This window comes from Notechis scutatus, chromosome 1, assembly GCF_049901735.1.
Source record: "Notechis scutatus isolate UNSWTSFEM ecotype Mainland chromosome 1, rNotScu1.2, whole genome shotgun sequence".
Lineage (NCBI taxonomy): Eukaryota > Metazoa > Chordata > Lepidosauria > Squamata > Elapidae > Notechis > Notechis scutatus.
In genome coordinates this window covers 331,368,036-331,388,210 of record NC_142009.1, presented here as the reverse complement: position 1 = coordinate 331,388,210, position 20,175 = coordinate 331,368,036, and the positions used below count along the sequence as shown (strand labels likewise).

Genomic DNA, 20,175 nt, shown 5'->3' with positions numbered 1-20,175 from the left:
GCGAGGCATGACGGGAAGCAGGACGTCTCACTCTTATGAACATGAACGGATATTTTTTTCCCAAGAAGCACTGCGGCATAAACTCCACCCACTCCAAGGAAAACTTTGCTCAATGCCGAACTGCATTTCCCAGCACATCATACTGCCAACAGCCTGATACGTCGGCTCTGGCAAGGCCCCGCCCCCTTTCCCGTGATTCATGGGGAAACTGACCAATAGCCATTGAGGCTAGCTCATGCGGCAGTGCCGCATGGGAACTGTATTTCTACGAGTCGACCAGATATTCATTTAATCTCTTTTATTTAGCTCTGTGCGGATTTTTCACTCCGTATTTTAAGTTTAAGATATTCGGGTTCTGCTTTCGACTACCTCCATTCACGGCTCCAACAACAAGGGAATTCCCGGTAGAAACCCGGCCTACTTTCCTAATTGCGGTAAAGAACCGGAAGTTGATCCGACACCGCACTGCCTCCCCCGGCAACACTTCCGGTCCGGGCCGCTTTTCGTCAGAATCGGCGTTCGCCGATCCGAATGGCGGCGACTGGCTTCGTTTGGCCGCTGGCGCTTTGGATCGTAGTAGTCGCAGCGACGCCGACGCCGCAATCGACTAAGACGGTGTCCGTCGAGGCCGCGTCTCTTCCTCCTCCCCTGCCGCTGAAAGAGAAAAGCCACGAGAGTGCCTCCCGGCCTTCCTCCACCGCCACAAACACCACGACATCCAGGCCCCCGCCGTCGGGGCTGTCAGGATTGGGCCTACCAGCCCTTCACCGCGCGCTCTACGTCCTGGCCGGCCTGGCGGGCATCGGCTTCCTCTACTATCTCGGAGGCCGCACGTTTCGGTGAGGAAGACGGCTTCCATACGGGTGGGGTGGGTCTAGATGACCTCCAGGAATCCCAATCCAATTGTGGCCGCCTTTTATAGGCTAAAGGAGAAGGGCCTGCTCCCATCGGGCGTCCTCCGCAAGTTGTGATCTTCATCTTCCACCCAGCCTGTCGTCAGTTGGCCTGCTAGCTGGAGTTGATAGAGTAGCCTTACTTAGAGCATCTGAAGAGTACTAACTGGGAGTAAGCTTGATCTCTATTAATTCAGTTCCTAATAGAGGAACTATTAGCAGTCAAGCAAGCATCCTCTCTTTGTAAAGAACCGCTTCTGTGTGATAATTGTTCAGTATTGACAGGAAGTATTAAATGGATAATAAATACATAGCCCTCGACTTACGACCAAAATAGAGCCCAGCATTTATGTTGCTAAGTGAGAAATTTGTTAAGTGACCTTTCCCCCTATTTTACAACTTTTCTTGCCACATTTGTTAGGTGAATCACTGCAGTTGCTAAATCAGTAGCCCGGCTGTTAAGTGAATCTGACTTTGCTTGGCAGGAGAGTCTCCAAGCATCATCATCATGATCCCAGGACACTGCAACTGTCATAAATGTGAACCAGTTGTCAAGCATCAAAATTTTGATCACGTGTCCATGGGGATGCTGCAGTGGTCCTAAGTGTGAAAAATGGCCATAAGTCATTTTTTTCAGCGCCGTTGTAACTTTGAACAGTCACTAAACAAACTGTTGTAATTCGAGGACTACCTATAGTGGCAGTTCTCTGAGGGAAACTATGAGGAGTTCTTCAATACGACTGCATGTGGAACCAATTTAATATCTAGGTAGTCCTTAACTTAAAAACAGTTCATTTAGTGACTGTTCAAAGTTACAACAGCACTGAAAAAAAGTGCAGCATCCCCATGGTCCCTATTCTGCAACTGACTATAGACTTATTTTGTAGGACAAGGAAACCTCCACGGAAAAAATACGGGCTTCTGTCCAACTCAGAAGATCCTATGGAGATGGCTTCTCTGGAGAGTGACGAAGATACGGTATTTGAAATAAGGAATCTGAGACGGTGAGAATCGGTTTTGTTGTGTGTTCTTTAGTTTGCTGCAGCAACACAAATGATTCCTAGGGATGGGGCTGCAGGATAGTGTGGTTAGGTTGCAAGGAATTATAGATGCTTTGCATATTACTTTTTGCCTATTTTGTTCAGGGTTGGAGATCTTAAGGCCCTTCTGATTAGGTTTTCATCAGCCTTCGCTAGACCTGGATTATGATGCTTAATTCAGTGGCTTCAGTACTTGAACAGAATCTGTATTGGTTTCCTAGACATTAATTGTGGCTTGATTGTACTATTTTTTGTAATTTTTAAACTGTAAGCTGCCCAAAGTTATCCAACTGAGAAGGACAACTGTATAAATCAAATAAGGCAGGCAATTTCAAATCAAGGTGAAGACATGCAAATGTAACACTATGTATATTGACTCAGATAAAAGTTCTGTGGAAACTAGTGGATCATGTTTCACCATAGTTAGTCTGTAGAAACTGTTTCATGTTTGTTCTGCTGAGCTGAGTGTTTATGTTCTTTATTTCTCTGGCCAACTTATGGAATTTGGAGTTAACTTCAGTTCATTAGTTAACTACTTCTTAAGTCTGTTCAGAGTAATTTATTTCAACTTTTTAAAATGATTTGTCACTTGTATTGCTATGATGTGGACCAATCTGTAATTTCTCTTCTTCCATATTGAATGTTGGCATTTTAATAATAATGTATTAAACTTACAAACTTCTCTTCCTACCTGTTTTGTTTTCCCTCTTCCCGCCTTCTCAAGGCCAGAGCTAAATTAAGCTCTGCTGAAAAATTCTATTAATCCTCAGAATAATCTGAAAAAAAATTACCGTATATACTCGAGTATAAGCCGAGTTTTTCAGCCCATTTTTGTGCTGAAAAAATCTCCCTCGGCTTATACTCAAGTCAGATTTCCCTCTGAAAAAAAAATGATGTGGAGTCGCTGCCGCCGGGCTGCCCCGGTCCGCCGCCTCGGGAAGGGAAAGGCAAAGTGCTTTTGCCTTTCCCTTCCGGCTGGGGCTGTTGGGAGTCGCTGGCGCGGCCCCAGTCCTGCCGCCTCGGGAAGGGAAAGGCAAAGTGCTTTTTGCCTTTCCCTTCCCGGCTGGGCTGTTGGGAGTCGCTGCCGCCTGCCTTTCCCTTCCCGGCTGGGGCTGTTGGGAGTCGCTGCCGCCTGCCTTTCCCTTCCTGTCTGCCCGCGGATGTCAGCGGAGCTTTGCTGCTGCTTCGTCCGGGGTCTCTGGGCAAACACGTCCACCCGAGCGGGGCTTGTCGCCTCCGGCACGCAACGAGTGCTGCCCTCGGATTCCCTGTCCGGTTGCCCCCTTTTGAGGGCGATGGCAGTAAACTGTTCCCGTAGCAGCGGCTGCTCCGCTGACATCCGCGGGCAGACAGGCGAACGCGGGACCTTCTCCTCCAAGGCGCCTGGCGCTTTCTACCCACCCCCGGCCCATCTCTTTCAAGCGGCGGCGACTGCGGGCGGGGGTCGTCCTGCGAGGGACACCGGTGGGCGCGGAAAGAGGGGCGGGCGGGAGAAGCTCCTCTCCTGCCCCGCCCGGAGGGGGTCTTCCCCTTCTCCCGGTACAGGGAGCTCCGCGGCGCTGGGCGGGCGCCAAAGACGACGCTCGGGCTTGGTCGGAACCGTCCGGCGCGCCCGATCCGATGCTAGCGCAGCGACTGCGCAGCTTCGCTCCAGCGGCGGCCTTCCAAGCCGTGGCCTTTCCCTTCCCGAGGCGACGGGACTGGGGCGCTCCGGCGGCAGCGACTCCCAACAGCCCCAGCCGGGAAGGGAAAGGCAAAAAGCGCTTTGCCTTTCCCTTCCCGAGGCAACGTGAGATAGTGAGATCGTTTCCCAAATTAATTATTTTTATTTTTGAAATTTACCAGTAGCTGCTGCATTTCCCACCTCGGCTTATACTCGAGTCAATAAGTTTTCCCAGGTTTTTGTGTAAAATTAGGTGCCTCGGCTTATATTCGGGTCGACTTATATTCGAGTATATACGGTATGCAGTGAGAGGGTAGTAATCCCAACTAAAGAGAGGCGCATTTATTCAAATTAATAAACTGATAGATTTGAATATTATCTGTTATTATTAAATGTAAGCGAAATAATATACCCAGAGTGTGCAACTGTAGCTAGTTATCTGGCTTCCTGCAATGAACGCAAATCTCCTTGAGGCAAGGAACCTTTACAGTAAATGGTAGCTTTTAACAAATAAGATTATATACCCAAGATAAATTTTGGTAGAAAGATGCTTTTTTTTGCTTTTCTGGCTTTGACTTAACTATCAGCTACCAAGATGCATAGCTATGGTCATGAAAGGTTGTTTTCAATATATATATAATTTTGTTTATTTAAAGAAGTAGTTGTGTGCTATCTTTTAAGACACATGGGTCTTGTTAGCTTACATAAAAAAACTAAAATACAATAAAACCAGACAGCACCTCAACAATTAAGATCGTTCTGTTAAAGCATTGTAACTGTTGTGCCTCTTGACAAACCTCAAGCCACCTAATGGATTATTGATGTTAAGGCTGGAAAAATGGAAAACATTTTACCAAAAAAAAAAAAAAAAGCTAAAGACTGTTTGGGTAGTAGCAAAGGAAGTATCTCAGTGAGAACAAAATTCCACAGAATTCCTGAGTTGAAGAGTTACCCTCTTGCTATACAGATAGTCCTCGACTTACAATTGGTTGCTTAATGACTGTTTGAAGTTACAATGGGCCTATCTGGGGGCTAGTTATGAACTGGATTCGAAGTTACAACAATTCCCTCTCCTGTGGTCACAGTGCTGAACATCAAATATGTGGACCACATTTATGGCTGTTGGCAGCATCCAGTGATCACGTGACCATGTTTTACGAGGGTTTTGCCATCATAACTGTGCCAATAGCAAACCATTGGTCCACTTAACGACTATGGCAGCCACTTTATGACTGCGATATTTGCTTAACAGCTGCTGCAAAAAAGGTCATCGAGTGGGTCAGTCATGTGTCTGACCCATTTTGTGACTGTCACAAGTTACGACCATGATGGGTAAGCTCCACTGTGGTCGTAAGTCAATGTCTACCTGTACAGTGTGTGCTTGCTGAATTATTCTTTCAGGAACAAAAAAAGATCTTTCAGGCAGATCCTGAGGTTTAAGTAGGGACATCTGAGTTGCAATGGTCTTTCAAATAATCTGATCCTATTTTTTTTTTTAAATTAGGTTGAAAAATATAACTGCAAATTTCTGTAGTCAAAAGTGGCTGTTTTGTTTTGAGGCACAATTGTCTCCTGACAATCTGCACATTTCAAAATACAGTCTAAAGCAGGGGTCCCCAAACTTGGCAACTTTAAGACTTATGGACTTCAATTCCCAGATTTCCTCAGCTGGCTGGCTGAGGAATTATGGGAGTTGAAGTCCACAAGTCTTAAAAGTTGCCACGTTTGGAGACCTCTGGTCTAAAGGCACAAACCAGTCCACTCTAACCAACTGAAAGTAGGACTTTGATTTACACAGCATGATGTCAGCTGGGCACATTTAATCCAGTTGAACCTAAAACTGGAACTTACCTCAAAAGGCAGCCTATTACAGGTAGTCCTGTACGACCACAATTGAGCCCAACACTGATGTTGCTAAGTGAAACATTTCTTAAGTGCCCCATTTTATGACTTTTCTTGCTGCAGTTGTTAAGTGAATCATTGCATGTGTTAAGTCAGTAACATGGTTGTTAAGTGAATCTGGACTTCCCATGGATTTTGCTTATCAGAAGGTTACAAAAGAGGATCAATGACCCCAGGACACTGCAGCCGTCATAAATATGAACGAGTTGCCAAGGATCTGAATTTTGATCGTGTGACCAGTGGGGATGCTGCAACAGTTATTAAGTGTGAAAAACGGTCATAGGTCTTTTTTTTTTCCCTGTGCCATTGTAACATTGAGATCCATGGTGGCACAGTGGTTAGTGTGCAGTACTGCAGGCTAATTCTGCTGACTGACTGCAATTTGGCATTTTGAATCTCACCAGGCTCAAGGTTTACTCAGCCTTCCGAGGAGGGTAAAATGAGGACCCAGATTGTTGGGGGCCACAGGCTGACTCTGTAAACCGCTTAGAGAGGACCGTAAAGCACTGTGAAGCGGTATATAAGTCTAAGTGCTATTGCTATTGGACGGTCACTAAATGAACTGCTATAAGTGGAGGACTACCTGTACTGAATTGAATACAGCCATTGAGTCTAATGCTATTGTTTTGTTCTCTAGGTGATAATAGGACTTGTGGGTTTTCCAGCTGGACCAGAGAAGAAGCAGTTTTGCCAATGGAAGAAACTCCAACCTCTGTTACTTAAAAAAAAAAAAAAATCCTGAAGTTCCTTGCGATGTGAAAAACCTAAATTTTCTCTTCAGGCCCCTCGAACAGAAGAAGGGTCGTACAGCCACGACAGTGAATGTATCTGCCCGGAGTTGCAAAATTGCAGGGGGGGCAAAATTATGAGGGTTTCCCCAGGGTGGGGCTTTTTCTACCTTGCTAACCAATTTGGAACGAGCGGCTGAGATGCAAAAGGCGCCATTCACAGTTTGAATGCGGGTACTGGCCGCTCTCGCTTCGGATGGGATCTTGTAAGGAAAGCTGGACCCTCTTAAGATTGGGAAATTCAAGGATGCACTTTGCGGCAGACACCGCCCTTTAGGGGAAAAAAGCTTGCGGGTCCAGGTGGGGTGTGTGGCACAATGGAGGACACCAAAGCCAGGTCAGGTCATTTACCAGCTTCTGCGTTAAGGAACTGCAGGCTGCCTGGATTTCCTGTTCTACTTTCCTTTGGTTGTGTCATGGAGACAAAAAAATTGAGCCTGCTTTTGAATCTGGTTGTTTGTGAAGCAATATCATTCCATAAACTGCTGGAGCAAGCGAAACATACAAGCAGTTAGGTTTGATGACTACAAACACGGTGCTGGCACCTGGTAATTTTTGCAAAGAAATTTGTTTTCCTTGTTTTTTTAGTTGATTCCATTTCACTGACTCTGTTTAGGGCTCAACTTGATTCATGTTGACCGATCCCTTCTTCTCCCGGGGGAGAAGCAAGACAAAACCACAGTAGATTGCTTAACAATTGGAAAAACGTGTTTACAAATGAAGGATAGCAGAAAATGCTCCATTAGCATCTTAAAAATGTAATGAGACAGCAGCTGTACTTTAGGGAGTACATGCTGGGCCAGTAGCTGCAAACAAAAATGAGTAAAACTTAGCCCTGCCTGGATAGATAGGAAAGCTCCTCCCCCCACCCCCCACCCAATAAATTAATTCAGGTCCTATTGAATATTTAATCCATTGCAGTTCTTTCCTCAGACAGGGTGATGATATACTATGACAAAAGTTTAAAAATATTTCCAGTTAAATACAGAAGATTGTTTTGGATAGGATGGTACTTGGAGAAATAAGAACTAGATGTTTGTTTGTTCAGCCCAATAAGTGAGTAATAATAATTATTCTTCTGCTGCAGTGGTTCTCAAACTTGGGAACTTTAAGGCACGTGGACTTCAATTCCCAGAATTCGCCAGCCAGCCACGAGTTGAAGTCCACATGCCTTAAAATTCCCAAGGTTGAGAAACACCGTGCTACTATATTTGGCCAGTAACAGAGGTATTGTGTCCTCAAGTAAAAGTATTTCTTGCGACCCAAGAAATCAGCAATATTTTAATGACCGAACTGCAAGATGATCAGTTCAGGCACGATCCTTTGATGGTTTATTGGGACCAGCTGCTGTTAGATTGGGAGTTTTGGTTTTTTTGAAGTGATTTTAAGACAAGTCAGTTTATATTCGTGCAATAAAATGTTTTCAGTTTTAAAAACAAAGAAGGTTGAGAGAGCACCTCGCTACTAAACTGTGATGCTTGTGGGATTTTTTTTTTTTGTGTTGGTTCCAGAGGGGGAGGGGAAAAAAAAAAAAACCAAAATTCTTCAGTTAATTAATAATTAAACATTTCTTTTCTTGTTGTGTCTCCTTCAAACCTGGGATTAAAAGCTGTGTTTTGTGAATTTGCAGTGAGCTGGTTGTGTTTATTTCATTCATGAAAACAACCTTCCCCAAAGGGTGAACTCCAGATGTGTTGGGTTGCAACTTTTCCCCCAGCCAGTAAGTAGTCCTTGACTTACAACTTATTCATTTAGTGACCATTTGAAGTTAAAATGGCACTGAAAAAAATGACTTGGGACCGGTTTTCACACTTACAACCTTTGCAGCATTCCTATGGTCACGTGATCAAGTGCTTGACAGCAGGCTCATATTTACGACGGTCACAGTGTCCCGGGATCATAGGCTCCCCTTTTACAACCCGACAAAGTCAATGGGGAAGCCAGATTCACTTCACAACTGAGTTATTAACTAATCCACTGCCGTGATTCACTTAACGGTGGCAAAAAAAAAAAAAGGTCGTAAAATGGGGCCAAACTCACTGAGCAACTGTCCCACCTAGCAACATAAATTTGGGGCTCAGTTGTCATGTAAGTCGAGGACCGCCTCTAGTCAAATTCCTTTTCTGTGATGGTCTTAGGCCAGGGTTTCTCGGCCTCGCGAGAAGAAGAGTGGACTTCAAACTAATCCATGAGCCGTATTTGGAGGACTTTTATCCTGTCTCACAGCTGCCAGGGGATTCATTTATTCCATGGTAATTCCCATCCCTTCCTTCTAACAAGGCTTCCTCTCTTTATGGGCCCTTCATGGTCTAATCCAGGGGTGTCCAACCTTGGCAACTTTAAGACTTGTGGACTTCAACTCCCAGAATTCCTCAGCCAGCAAAGCTGGCTGAGGAATTCTGGGAATTGAAGTCCACAAAGTCTTAAAGTTGCCAAGGTTGGACACCCCTGGTCTAATCTATGCTTTTTAATAAAAACCACTAGAGGGCGATGGCAGCCAGCGGATTTCCTTTACCTAAATGTTGCTCCCAATAGTATGAAGGTCACAGTGCCCTGATTGAGCCTCCCTAGAGCTGTGGTGGCGAACCCATGGCATGCGTGCCACGGGTGGCACGCAGAGCCCTCCCTGTGGGCAACGTGCCGTCTCCCCAGCTCAGCTCCACCACACTTGGGGGAAGCGCATGCGCAGAAATGCACGTGGGAATAGGGTGCATGTGCATGCACAAATGCGGGATGCGCGTGCACAGGTGCACATGTGAATGTGGGGGGCGCAGGTGTTCCATTTTTGGGTAGGCGCACGCACATGTGCTTTGGGCACTAGGTGCCAAAAGGGTTCACCATCGCTGCCCTAGAGGTTGCGACTTCAACTTTGTTCTTGTGGGTGATAATTTTCTATGCAGGTAGTCCTCCCAACTTATGAACCACAACTGAGTCCAAAATTTCTGTTGCTAAGTGAGACATTTGTTGAGTTTTGCCCCCTTTCACCAGCTTTCTTGCCATAGTTGTTCAGTGAATCAGATTAACAGAATTGGAAGGGACTCCCAACTCTGGAGGTTGGAAGGGACTCCAACTCCCCCCGCCCAAGCAGGAGACCTTACACCATTTCTGACTGATGGCCATCCAATGTCTTCTTGAAAGCTTCTGGTGATGAAGCTCCCACAACAATCACTGCTTCACTGCAAGTGTTAAATTAGTAACACAGTTGTTAAGTGAATCTGGCTTCCCCATTGACTTTGCTTGCCAGAGGATCGCCAAAGCTGATCATAGGATCATAGACACAGCAACTGACAAATACAAGCCAGTTGCTGAGCGTCTGAATTTCAGTGACGTGACCATGGGGATGTTGCAGTGGTCATAACTGAAAAATAGGCATACTTCACTTTTTTCAGCGACATGGTAACTTTTGAACAGAAACTAACTGAACTGATGTAAGTCGAGGACTAACTATTTCTTGGTTCGTTTGGTCAAATGCTTCCCATGCCAGGGGTGGGATTCTACCGGTTCGTACCTATTCGCTAGAACCGGCTGTTAACATTCTAAGCAGTTTGGGGAACCCATTGTTAGAAGAAATTACTGGCCTAATCCTGTAAGGAAGGCAGGAAGGAAACATTCTGGTGTTGCTTACAGAAACTGCTGCTCCATTAACCCTTATTACATTCTTGGTAGGATTAGACTTCCTGTCTCAGGAACATCTCTGGAGTTTTTTTTCCCCTCCTTTGCTGGTACTTTGCTCGTGTGGAGTGACCATTCAAAGTTACAATGGCACTGAAAAAAGTGACTTATGACCCTTTTTCACACTTACGACTGTTACAGCATTCCCACAGTCATGAGAGGCCAGGCGAGGAGATGTGTGCCTCGATGTGAGTGATATTGAGTTGGCCACGCCCAGCCAATAACATGACCACCAAGCCATGTCCACCCAGTCACAGGACCACCAACCCGCCCACCACCCACAAACCAGTTGTTAAAATTTGAACCCACCCTGTCCTAGCTTCAAACGTTCAAAAGTACTTTTAAAAAAGAAGCCCTGGGGGCCCCGGGAGGGTTCAGACGCAGCCCACAGCCTGGAGTTTGTTCCTGACAGGCTCAAGATTAACCGAGCCTTGCATCCTTCTGGGGTCGTTAGAATGAGGACAGCAGATTATTGGGGGCCAACATGGAAATAATGCTCACATTGTAGACTATAGAGTGCTCTAAAGTAGGGATCTGCAAACCCCAGTCCGTAGACCAGCACTGGGCCATGGCATGCATGCCAGAAACTGGGCCGTGCAAACAAGCGAAGCCGCATTCGTGGGATGCAGGCAGTCCACAAAACCTCACCCCCTCTGGTCCACAGAAAAACCTCTCTCCACAGAACCGGTCCCTGGTGCCCAAAAGGTTGGGGGAGGGGGCGCTGCTCTAAAGCACTATGGAGATGTTTATATAAGTCTTAAGTGCTATTGCTGCTCCCTGCACATTGAGATGTACTAATTCAGCAGAAAATGCTATAATAATTTCCTGACCTGTTACCTTTCAGTTTTGGCTGTTTTTAGGCAAATTAGTCACAGTTGCATTCATGTGCCAAGCCATGGTTCCTTTCAAGCATTTTGCAATAGCCCTTATATACCACTTCACAGTGCTTTTTACAGCCCTCTCTAAGCGGTTTACAGTCAGCCTCTTGCCCCCAACAATCTGGGTCCTCATTTTACCCACCTCGGAAGGACGGAAGGCTGAGTCAACCTTGAGCCTGGCGGGATTTGAACTGCCAAATTTCAGTCAGCTGGCAGTCAGCAGAAGTAGCCTGCAGTACCGCACTCTAACCACTGCACCACCGTGGCTCAATGTAATGAAAAGAAGGGCAATGTGTGACATGATAGTCTTCCAATATTTAAGGGGTTGCCACAAAGAAGATGGGGGTCAAGCTATTCTCCAAAGCACCTGAAAGTCAGGATAAGAAGCAATGGGTGGAAACTAATCAAGGAGAGAAGCAACTTGGAACTAAGTGAGAGCAATATGACAGTGAGAACAATCAGTGGAACAACTTGCCTTCAGAAGTTGTGGGTGCTCCCATCGCTGGAGGGTTTTAAGAAGAGCTTGGACAACCATTTGTCAAAAATGATACGGGGTTTCCTGCCTGAACAGCGGGTTGGACTAGAAGACCTCCAAGGTCCCTTCCAATTCTCTTATTTAAAAAAAGCCATTCTCTGAATTAGCACATCCTGCTGTAGCAGTCTAAAAAGTAGTTTACCTTCAACTGTAATGTTAAATCACATAGCATGGTCTACAAAGCACAACTGCTTTACAAAGCACAACACACATCAGGACTGTGACTTGTTTGGCTGGCCTTAATACGGTGACGGCGAACCTATGGCATGTATGCCACAGGTGGCACACAGAGCCATTTGGGTGGGCACGCGAGCCACAGGCAAACTTACCTGACTGCGCATGCGCGCGCCTCCCAGCTGATTTTCAGGTTTTGGGCCTTCCTGTGAAACGGGCCCATTTTTCGTCCTGCAAAGGCTGCAGAGGCTTCCCTCAAGCCTCTGGGAAGCCGAAAAAGGCCTCAAACAAGCTGAAAAATCATCTGGGAGGCGCAGTGCAGATAAGGGGGCAGTGGGGACGATCGCGCATGCCTGTGCAGGGGTATGGGGGGGGCTTGCGCGTTGCCTTCTGGGTGCTGGCACGCGAGTGTGCGAGCGCAAGCACACACACAATTTTTGGCACAGGAGCCCAAAAAGGTTAGCCACCACTGCCTTGATATGATGTGGGAATTTAAGCAAATGGAGGCTACCACAGGAAAGTGATGCATCACTTAACATGATGTGTCATTTAAGGCAGTGGTCCCCAACCTTTTTTATGCCGCGGCCCGGTACCGGCATCAGCTGGGCGCCGCGGCCGGTCCGGCATCAGCTGGCCGCCATCTTGTTTGATGAAAAGTGCTTCGGTGAGCTTTTCGGAGAAAGCTCACGGAGCTTTCATCAAAACGGTGAGCTTTTCAGGTAGAAATGGCTTTCACCGGAAAAGCTCACGAGCTTTTTCATCAAAACAAGATGGCGGTGCCCAGCAAACCAGCGCCCGGTAGGATTTGTTCCACGGACTGGTACCGGTCCGCGGACCGGTGGTTGGGGACCCCTGATTTAAGGTACAAGGAGAAGGATGCTATTTTGAACTGACTAGCCCCTGCACCGCCATGCAGCTGTCTACCTGAGATTGGAGACATGGCAGTCCCATTCTGCTCTTCCCCCCCACCCATTAGAGCCGTGTTTCTCATCTGGCTGGGGAATTCTGGGACTTGAAGTCCTCACATCTGAAGGCTGCCAAGGTTGAGAAACACAGCTTTAAAGGAGAAGTAGCTAAACTCAAAAGCGTAGTTTTCCTAAAAAATCATCAGCAGGTCAAAATAATAGATATATAATTCAGCCACGGTTTGCTTCTTTCTAGTAAATCTGCTCTTTCAGCCAAATCAAAAGATGGTCCTTTTTAAAGAGCACTCTGTTCTCTCCCTTTTCCCCAGAGCTCAAAGCTATTTTCCTAGCTTCAAAAGTGTTTTTTTTTTTTTTAAAAAAAAAACTTATTACCCTAATGAAGTCAGGGGAGACCTAGTGTTTCTCTTGCTTAAAAATAAACCCATAGAAAATGGGTTTGTTTTTTTGCTCAAAAGGAGGTGCCCATCTGCCTTTTTTTTTTTTTTTTTGACATTGATTGGTAAAGAGAGGATTTCTCTCTCGTTTCTTTATTCCTTCGTTAAATCTTTCTTTTCTACCAAGTCCCCATCTCCAAATTGAAATCTTTTAATGAAATGGGAGGGGGGGGAACGATGAAGATATGCACTGTGTGTGTTTGTGTGTGTTTGTGTGTGTGTGTGTGTGTGAGAGAGAGAGAAGTCTGTTTTTTTCCGTATATTCTCTTTATATTTTTGCATGCTCTGAGGAAAAAAAATGGTGCTCCAAAATGGCCTTCATTAGTGTTGTAATTGGGAGAGAGTTTTATGAGGTTAATGGACCATAAGTGATCTTAGGTCTTAGGAGCTACACAGCTTGGCAGAGCCAGAGGTGGGTGACTTTTTAGAGACGTGGGTGGGTGGAGAGAGATCGGCAGCCCTTCTGGGCAGGGCTGGGCTGCTGGGGGTTCGCAGGGGGTTCGGGAAAGCCCCTACCTAAGATTCTGTGCAGTTCGAAGAACCCCCAAATCCCACTCCTGGCTGGCCCCGCCCACCCCTCCCCTCCCTCCCAGGAGTCCCCACGTGGCCCATTTTGGATGCAGGTAAGTGCAGGGCATACGCGGAGGCTCGGGGAGGATGAAAATGGGCCGCCTGGAAGTTCAGGAAGGCCGGAAATGGGCCCGTTTTTCGCTTCCAGAGAGCCTCCGGAGCCTGAGAAGGGCAAAAACGCTCCCCCCCCCCCCGCCGTGGTGCAGGAGGCCGACTAGGCCACGCCCACCATGGACGCGCCCACCCAGCAACCAGGCAGAGAACCCGTTGCTAAAATTTTTGAAGCCCTGCTCTGCCTCTGGGTAGGAAAAGAAGTGACGTATCCCCAGAGTTGCAATGTTGTGGATTGCTGTTGGCTGTACAGGTACAGGAAATCCTCGACTTACAACAGTTCATTTAGCGACACCCTCCAAAGTTACAACGGCACTGATAAAAGTGACACACGACTTGTTTTTCCACACTTATTACAATCGTTCCATTTTTCGCACGTTTTTGGACGCCTGGCAACTGAGACTCAGGTTTATGATGGTTGCAGTGTCCCTGGGTCATGTGATCCCCTTTGGCGGCCTTCTGACAAAGTCAGTGGGGAAAGTCAGATTCACTTAACAACCACAGTGATTCCCTTAGCAACGGTGACAAGAAAGGCCGTAAAATGGGGCAACATTCACTTAATAAACATTTCGCTTAACAACAGAAATGCTGGGCCCAATTGTGGTCATAAGTTGAGGACTACCTGTATGTTCACCTCAGTGGTGGGATTCAAATTTTTTTACTACTGGTTCTGTGGATGTGGCTTGGTGGGTGTGGCTTGGTGAGCATTCCTGGGGGAAGGATACTGCAAAATCTCCATTCTCTCCCCACCCCGCTAACCTGCTTTCCAGCTCTATTCTCCTGTGCAGGGCAACCAAAGAAGACCCAGCCGATTAGCTGGGACTCAATGGGAGGCAGAGAATAAATGGGGGCAGGGCCAGTCAGAGGTGGGATTTGCCGGTTCTCCAAACTACTCAAAATTTCCACTATCGGTTCTCCAGAACTGGTCAGAATCTGCTGACTACCATCTCTGGTTCTCCTCGAGTTACTCCTAAAGTAATAAAGGCAGGATAAAAATCAAACACATGAATAAATAAACTTGGTGTTAATGCTACCTTACCCAGGGGAGTCTGGCACGGGTATCTCATGCCCTATAACAGGAGAACTGTGGCCGCCTTATGACTTGGGGACTTCAACTCCCAGGATTCCAGAGGCAGCCATGTTGAACTGAGCCATGCTGGCTCTCAGGAATTCTGGGAGTTGAAGTCCACAAGTCATGAAGGGGCCATAGTTTCCCCACCTTTGCCCCATTATAATCCTGCAGATAAGATAGCATGATTGCACGATGGACTTCTGGTTCAAAAACCTCCCCGTGTGGGCCTTTGGATGGGCCAACCCTGGCCCACTTTCCCGTGTCTGGGCACATGGCAGAGGCAGGTGTAATAGCCCAGCCAGACCTGCAACCCCTGTGGGACTGGGTGTTGTGAATTCCAGTCATTCCTTCTCCGGTGCTCTGGGTGTATTTTGCCTTCGTGTGATTTGCCCCTCTGTGTTTGATCTGTAACCATTGAAAGTCTTGCCGCAGGCGGTGACATCCACAACTTAGCGGTCGTCATAGGAACCTGAGCTTGGCGCTCCCATGCGCCTGGGTCTCGGAGGGCCTAGAACCTCCGGCTGTGGGGTAATGAGCCTATGAAGTGTGCGCTGTAAAGGGCCTGGCTACGGTTCCCCCTCCCCATGTCGGCAAGTCAGCTGGTGCTCACCTAAAAGCCAGCTCCTTCGCCCCATCTGTCTCTTTTTGCGCTGCCTTTAAAAAAAAAAAAATCTTCCCCCCAAGCAAGAAACCTCAGAGGAAAAAAGGTTATTAAAAGTGCAATATATATATATATATATATATATATATATATATATATATATATATATATATATATATATATATATATATATATATATATATATATATATATATATATATATATATATATATATATATATATAAGTTTCAGGCTGAGAGGCTAAATTGTTATGATATTCACTATCATGCTTCCCCTGTTTTCCATTTAAAAAAAAAAAAAAAAAAGCCACCTCCCTTTCAGGGTCAGAAGATTTGAATAAATGCTTTTGACAGCATCCTTTAGTGGGGAAAACAGCCTTTTCTTTTTATAAAAGGAGAAGCTGATAGCACTGATCATTTTCCCATCAGCATCTGCCCTGCCCTGGCACCTTGCCAATGGCACTACAACTCCCAGCATCCCTTGGGGGAGTTGGGAGTCTTAATGCCAACGAAGGATACCGTGCTGTAGAACAGGGGTCTCCAACCTTGGCGACTTTAAGCCTGGAGGACTTCGACTCCCAGAAAAGCTGACTGGGGAATTCTGGGAGTTGAAGTCCTCCAGGCTTAAAGTCGCCAAGGTTGGAGACCTCTGCTGTAGAAGGCCGGGTTGGGTAGTAATTCGGTCCTTCTATGGAGCAGTTCCCACTCCACAGAGTCGCCACTCTGGATATATACAGGTAGTCCTTGACTTACCACCACTATTGAACTCAACATATTTGTCGCTAAGTGAGGCAGTGGTCAAGTAAGTCTTCCTCCATTTTACAACCTTTCTTGCTACAATTAGCTGCGTGAATCACTGTTGTTGTTAAGTGAATCTGGCTTCCCCATCGACTTTGATCCCAATGAATCAGTGGAACAATTTGCCTCCGGAAGATGTAAATGCTCCAACACTGGAAGTTTTTAAGAAGAGTTTGAATAACCATTTGTCTGAAGTAAACAATAGCACTTAGATTTATATACCGCTTTACAGCCCTCTCTAAGCGATTTACAGAATCAGCCTGTTGCCCCCAACAATCTGGGTCCTCATTTTACCCACCTCGGAAGGATGGAAGGCTGAGTCAACCTACATTCTTGGTGGGATTCGATCTGCCAATTTGCAGGCAGCCGGCAGTCAGCAGAAGTAGCCTGCAGTACTGCCCTCTAACCACTGCGCCACCATGGCTCAAGATGAGAGAAGGCCGGCTCCGCTAGTATGGACATGTCCAGAGAGCGGGACCTCCCACCGTGGCCAAGACTGCCTACCGACTAGAAGTCAATGGCCGGTGGCCTCGTGGGTGTCCAAAAGAAGAGATGGCAAGTTCACCATTTGTAACCTTCCCAGCCAGCTTTCCACAAGCAAAGTCAATGTGGGATGCTGGATTCGCTTAATGACTGCATGGTTCACTTAAGAACCATGGCAAGAAAGCTAAAAAGATGTTGGATAACCATTTGTCAGAAGTGGTGTAGGGTTTCCTGCCTAAGCAGAGGGTTGGACTAGAAGACCTCCAAGGTCCCTTCCAACTCTGTTATTCTATTCCTAGTCCTAGTCGTATTATTACTCCTAGTCTAGTCTGTATTGTGTCCTGAATTGGATTTGGCCTGCTCGCAAAAACTAGTCTCCGATCAGAAGAATCCTAGTTTCAATCCTGCTTTATCTGTAAAAGTTGGAATTTGAGTCTGCTGTGTGTGTGTGTGTATGTGTGTATGTGTGTTTGGAGAAGCTGATCTGTAAGCCCGCTGTCTCTTCTCTTGAATGTTGACAGTGGAACAGAAGCGGAAACGGTGTTTGGGTAGAACCTGCCCAAGTGAAGCAAGGAGACAGGCGCAGGAGGGGAATCGCGCAACCCCGATGCAAAGCCGCTCAGGAAGTTAATCCACTTTGAATTGCAATGGAAGAGCAGTGTCAGGCGCACGCCCATCACCTTTGACAGGCTGACACTGAGTGGCAGCTCTCCCAGCTGAAGAGTGACGGAGACAGGGATGAAAACAACAACAACATATATTAGGGGGTCTGCTGGCAGGTGGGAGAAAAAGAAGGGGAGGCAGTTGTTGTTATTGTTGTTGTTTTCTATTGTGCAATTCCCTTTGGGGTAGGACCAGCGTGGCATAGAAATGGAGTAAGAAATGAAATTTCCAGGTAAGAAAAAGAAAAGATACCGCTAATTTTATCCTACAGGTAATCTCTGGCTTACAAACACTTGTTCAACAACGGTTTAGCAAAGTTACAACAGTGCTGAAAAAGATGAATTGAGACCAGTCAATTAGGAGTGATATGATAGTATAATTTCAATATTTGAGGGGCTGCTACAAAGAAAGGGGGGTGTCAAATTATTCTCCAAAGCACCAGAAGGCAGGACAAGAAACAATGGACCAAAACTAATCAAAGAGAGAAGCAACTTGGAATTAAGGAGACACTTCCTAACAGTGAGGACAATTAACCAGGGGAACAGCTGGCCTCCAGAAGTTGTAGGTGCTTCATCACTGGAGGTTTTTAAAAAGAGACTAGATAGTCACTTGTCTGAAATGGTGTAAGTTCTTTTGCTTGAACAGGGGGCTGGACTAGAAGACCTCCAAGGTCCCATCGAGCTCATTCTATTCAATTAGAGTTTTTTAAGCACAGTCCTCACACATGACTGTTGCAGGATCCCCAAGGTCATGTGATCAAAATTCGGATGTGAACATATTTACGACGGTTGCAGCATCCATGGGTCATGCGATCACTGTTCAATATCTTCCCTGCTGGTTTCCAAAAAGAAAGTCAATGGGGAAGCTGGATTCGCTCAACGAAAACAAGATTCACTTAAAAACTGCAGTGATCCACTTGATATGGAAAAAGATCCCCTCAGGTATCCATTTGCTTTCCTTTGGGCCTGCGAAATGGCCAATTGATCAGATATTTAAAAAAAGTCTCAGAATCAGAGAGTTGGGAAGGAACTGAGAGATCATTAAGCCCAACCCCTTATGCAGGATTGCACAATGCAGGATTCACTACATCCTATAAAGGAGAATGTTTGTAGCTCAGGGTTGAAATGAGGAGTTCTTGGTACTCTCTGGGCTTGCTTGTTTTCTTGCAGACGTTTCATTACCCACCTAGGTAACATCATCAGTGCTAGTCAGAACTGTTCAGGACTAGCACTGATGATGTTACCCAGTTTGGGTAATGAAATGTCTGCAAGAAAACCACCAAGCTCAGAGAGCACCAAGAACCCCTTACTATACTCAGGGGTGGGATTCTATCAGTTTGCACCTATTCGCTAGAACCGGCTGTTAACATTCTAAGCAGTTTGGAGAACCGGTTGTAAGAAGAAATTACTGGCCTAATCCTGTAAGGAAGGCAGGAAGGAAACATTCTGGTGTTGCTTACAGAAACTGCCTGTGAACCCTTGTTTGGCAGGACTAGACTTCCTGTCTCAGAAACTTCTCTGGAGTTTTTCACCCTCCTTTGCTGGTACTTTGCTTGTGTGGAGTGACCATTCAAAGTTACAATGGCACTGAAAAAAGTGACTTATGACCATTTTTCACATTTATGACTATTGCAGCATCCCCACAGTCACGAGAGGCCAGACAAGGAGATGTGTGCCTCAATGTGAGTGATGTTGAGTGGGCCATGCCCAGCCAGTCACATGACCACCAAGCCACGCCCAACCAACTAAGCCACGCCCACAGAACCAGTTGTTAAAAAAACTAAATCCCACCCCTGACTACACCCTCTTCAATTAAGGACAATCCAGCCTCTATTTTAAAAAACAGTCCTGATTTTTTTTCAGTGTCCTTGTAACTTCACACAGTCGCTAAACGGAAGTTGTTACGTCGAGGAATCTAGAAAGTCAAAAGTTGTAAAATGTTGAGACTTTGGAAAGAGTGCAGAGAAGAGCAACAAAGACGATTAGGGGACTGGAGGCCAAATCAGATGAAGAACGGTTACAGGAACTGGGTAGGTCTTGATGAAAAAAAGGACTAGGGGAGACATGACAGCAGTGTTCCAGTATCTCAGGGGCTGCAGCCAAAGAAGAGGGAGTCAAGCTATTCTCCAAAGCCCCTGAGAACGCAGGACGAGAAGCAATGGATGGAAACTAATCAAGGAGAGAAGCAACCTAGAACTAAGGAGGAATTTCCTGACAGTTAGAACAATTTATCAGTGAAATGGCTTGTCTCCAGTCCAAAAGTTCTGGGTGCAACAACATTGGAGGTTTTTAAGAAGAGATTGGATAACCAGTTGTCTGAAACGATATAGGTCTCCTGCTTGAGGCGGGGTTGGACTAGAACAGCTTGCACCATGAGAAAATTTTGGTGGGCTGCAGAGGAATCTCACTCCCAGAACCCCACCACCCAAAGCAATTAACTCAGGCTGCGCAGAAACACAAGGCTGCCCCTCCCACATGGCCCGCAGGAACCCTCCCCGCCCACTTAGTGCTTACCTGGTAAACTTGCCTGCTAAATTGCTATTTTTCCTTTTTCCGACCATCAGTTGTTCTGCTGTGCTGGGAGATTTAGATTAGCTAGGAAGCAGGAAATGGTTGGATTTCTTGCTTTCTAGCTAGTCTTTAAATCTTCGGCTCTCCTTAGAACTGAAGGTTCTATTATTCAGTGCAGACTCACGGCAAGCAAATTTTATGTGACAGACTGAGCTAGCCGATAGCTGATTCTGTGAGCAACTCAATCTGCCTGATTTTGGGTAAAAGTTGCTCTTTTTTAAATAAAAAAATCCAATATTTACATACATGGTGTGTTGTGAGTTAATTTTGTGAGTTTGCTTGCTAGCAAATTTTATGTGACAGACTGAGCTAGCCGATGGCAGGTAGATAGATCTCTGAATGTATCTGTGATTCTGTGAGCAACTCAATTTGCCTGCTTGCT

The 20,175-nt window shown here is 46.1% G+C and overlaps 1 protein-coding gene and 1 long non-coding RNA gene across 3 annotated transcripts in view; both read left to right on the top strand.

The window, feature by feature from the left end:
- Nucleotides 1–20,175, top strand: part of LOC148133542 (uncharacterized) — a 726,392-nt gene that overhangs the window by 248,963 nt on the left and 457,254 nt on the right. The window lies entirely within an intron of this gene.
- On the top strand, nucleotides 91–7,909 carry FAM174C (family with sequence similarity 174 member C). Of its 2 annotated transcripts, XM_026685143.2 has the most exons (3): nucleotides 91–839; nucleotides 1,781–1,897; nucleotides 6,136–7,909. In XM_026685143.2, exons 1-3 carry the CDS (start codon nucleotides 532–534, stop codon nucleotides 6,137–6,139), a joined length of 429 nt encoding a protein of 142 aa, XP_026540928.1. In that variant the 5' UTR covers nucleotides 91–531; the 3' UTR covers nucleotides 6,140–7,909. The 2 variants fall into 2 exon arrangements, with proteins under 2 accessions (XP_026540928.1, XP_087808826.1); XM_087952700.1 differs by lacking the exon at nucleotides 6,136–7,909 and having other exon boundaries at nucleotides 202–839; nucleotides 1,781–1,901.

Coding starts and splice junctions, on each gene's coding strand:
- FAM174C (XM_026685143.2), top strand. CDS start 532: ATGGCGGCGACTGGCTTCGTTTGGCCGCTGGCGCTTTGGATCGTAGTA. Junction 840..1,780: donor CTCGGAGGCCGCACGTTTCG/GTGAGGAAGACG, acceptor CTTATTTTGTAG/GACAAGGAAACCTCCACGGA.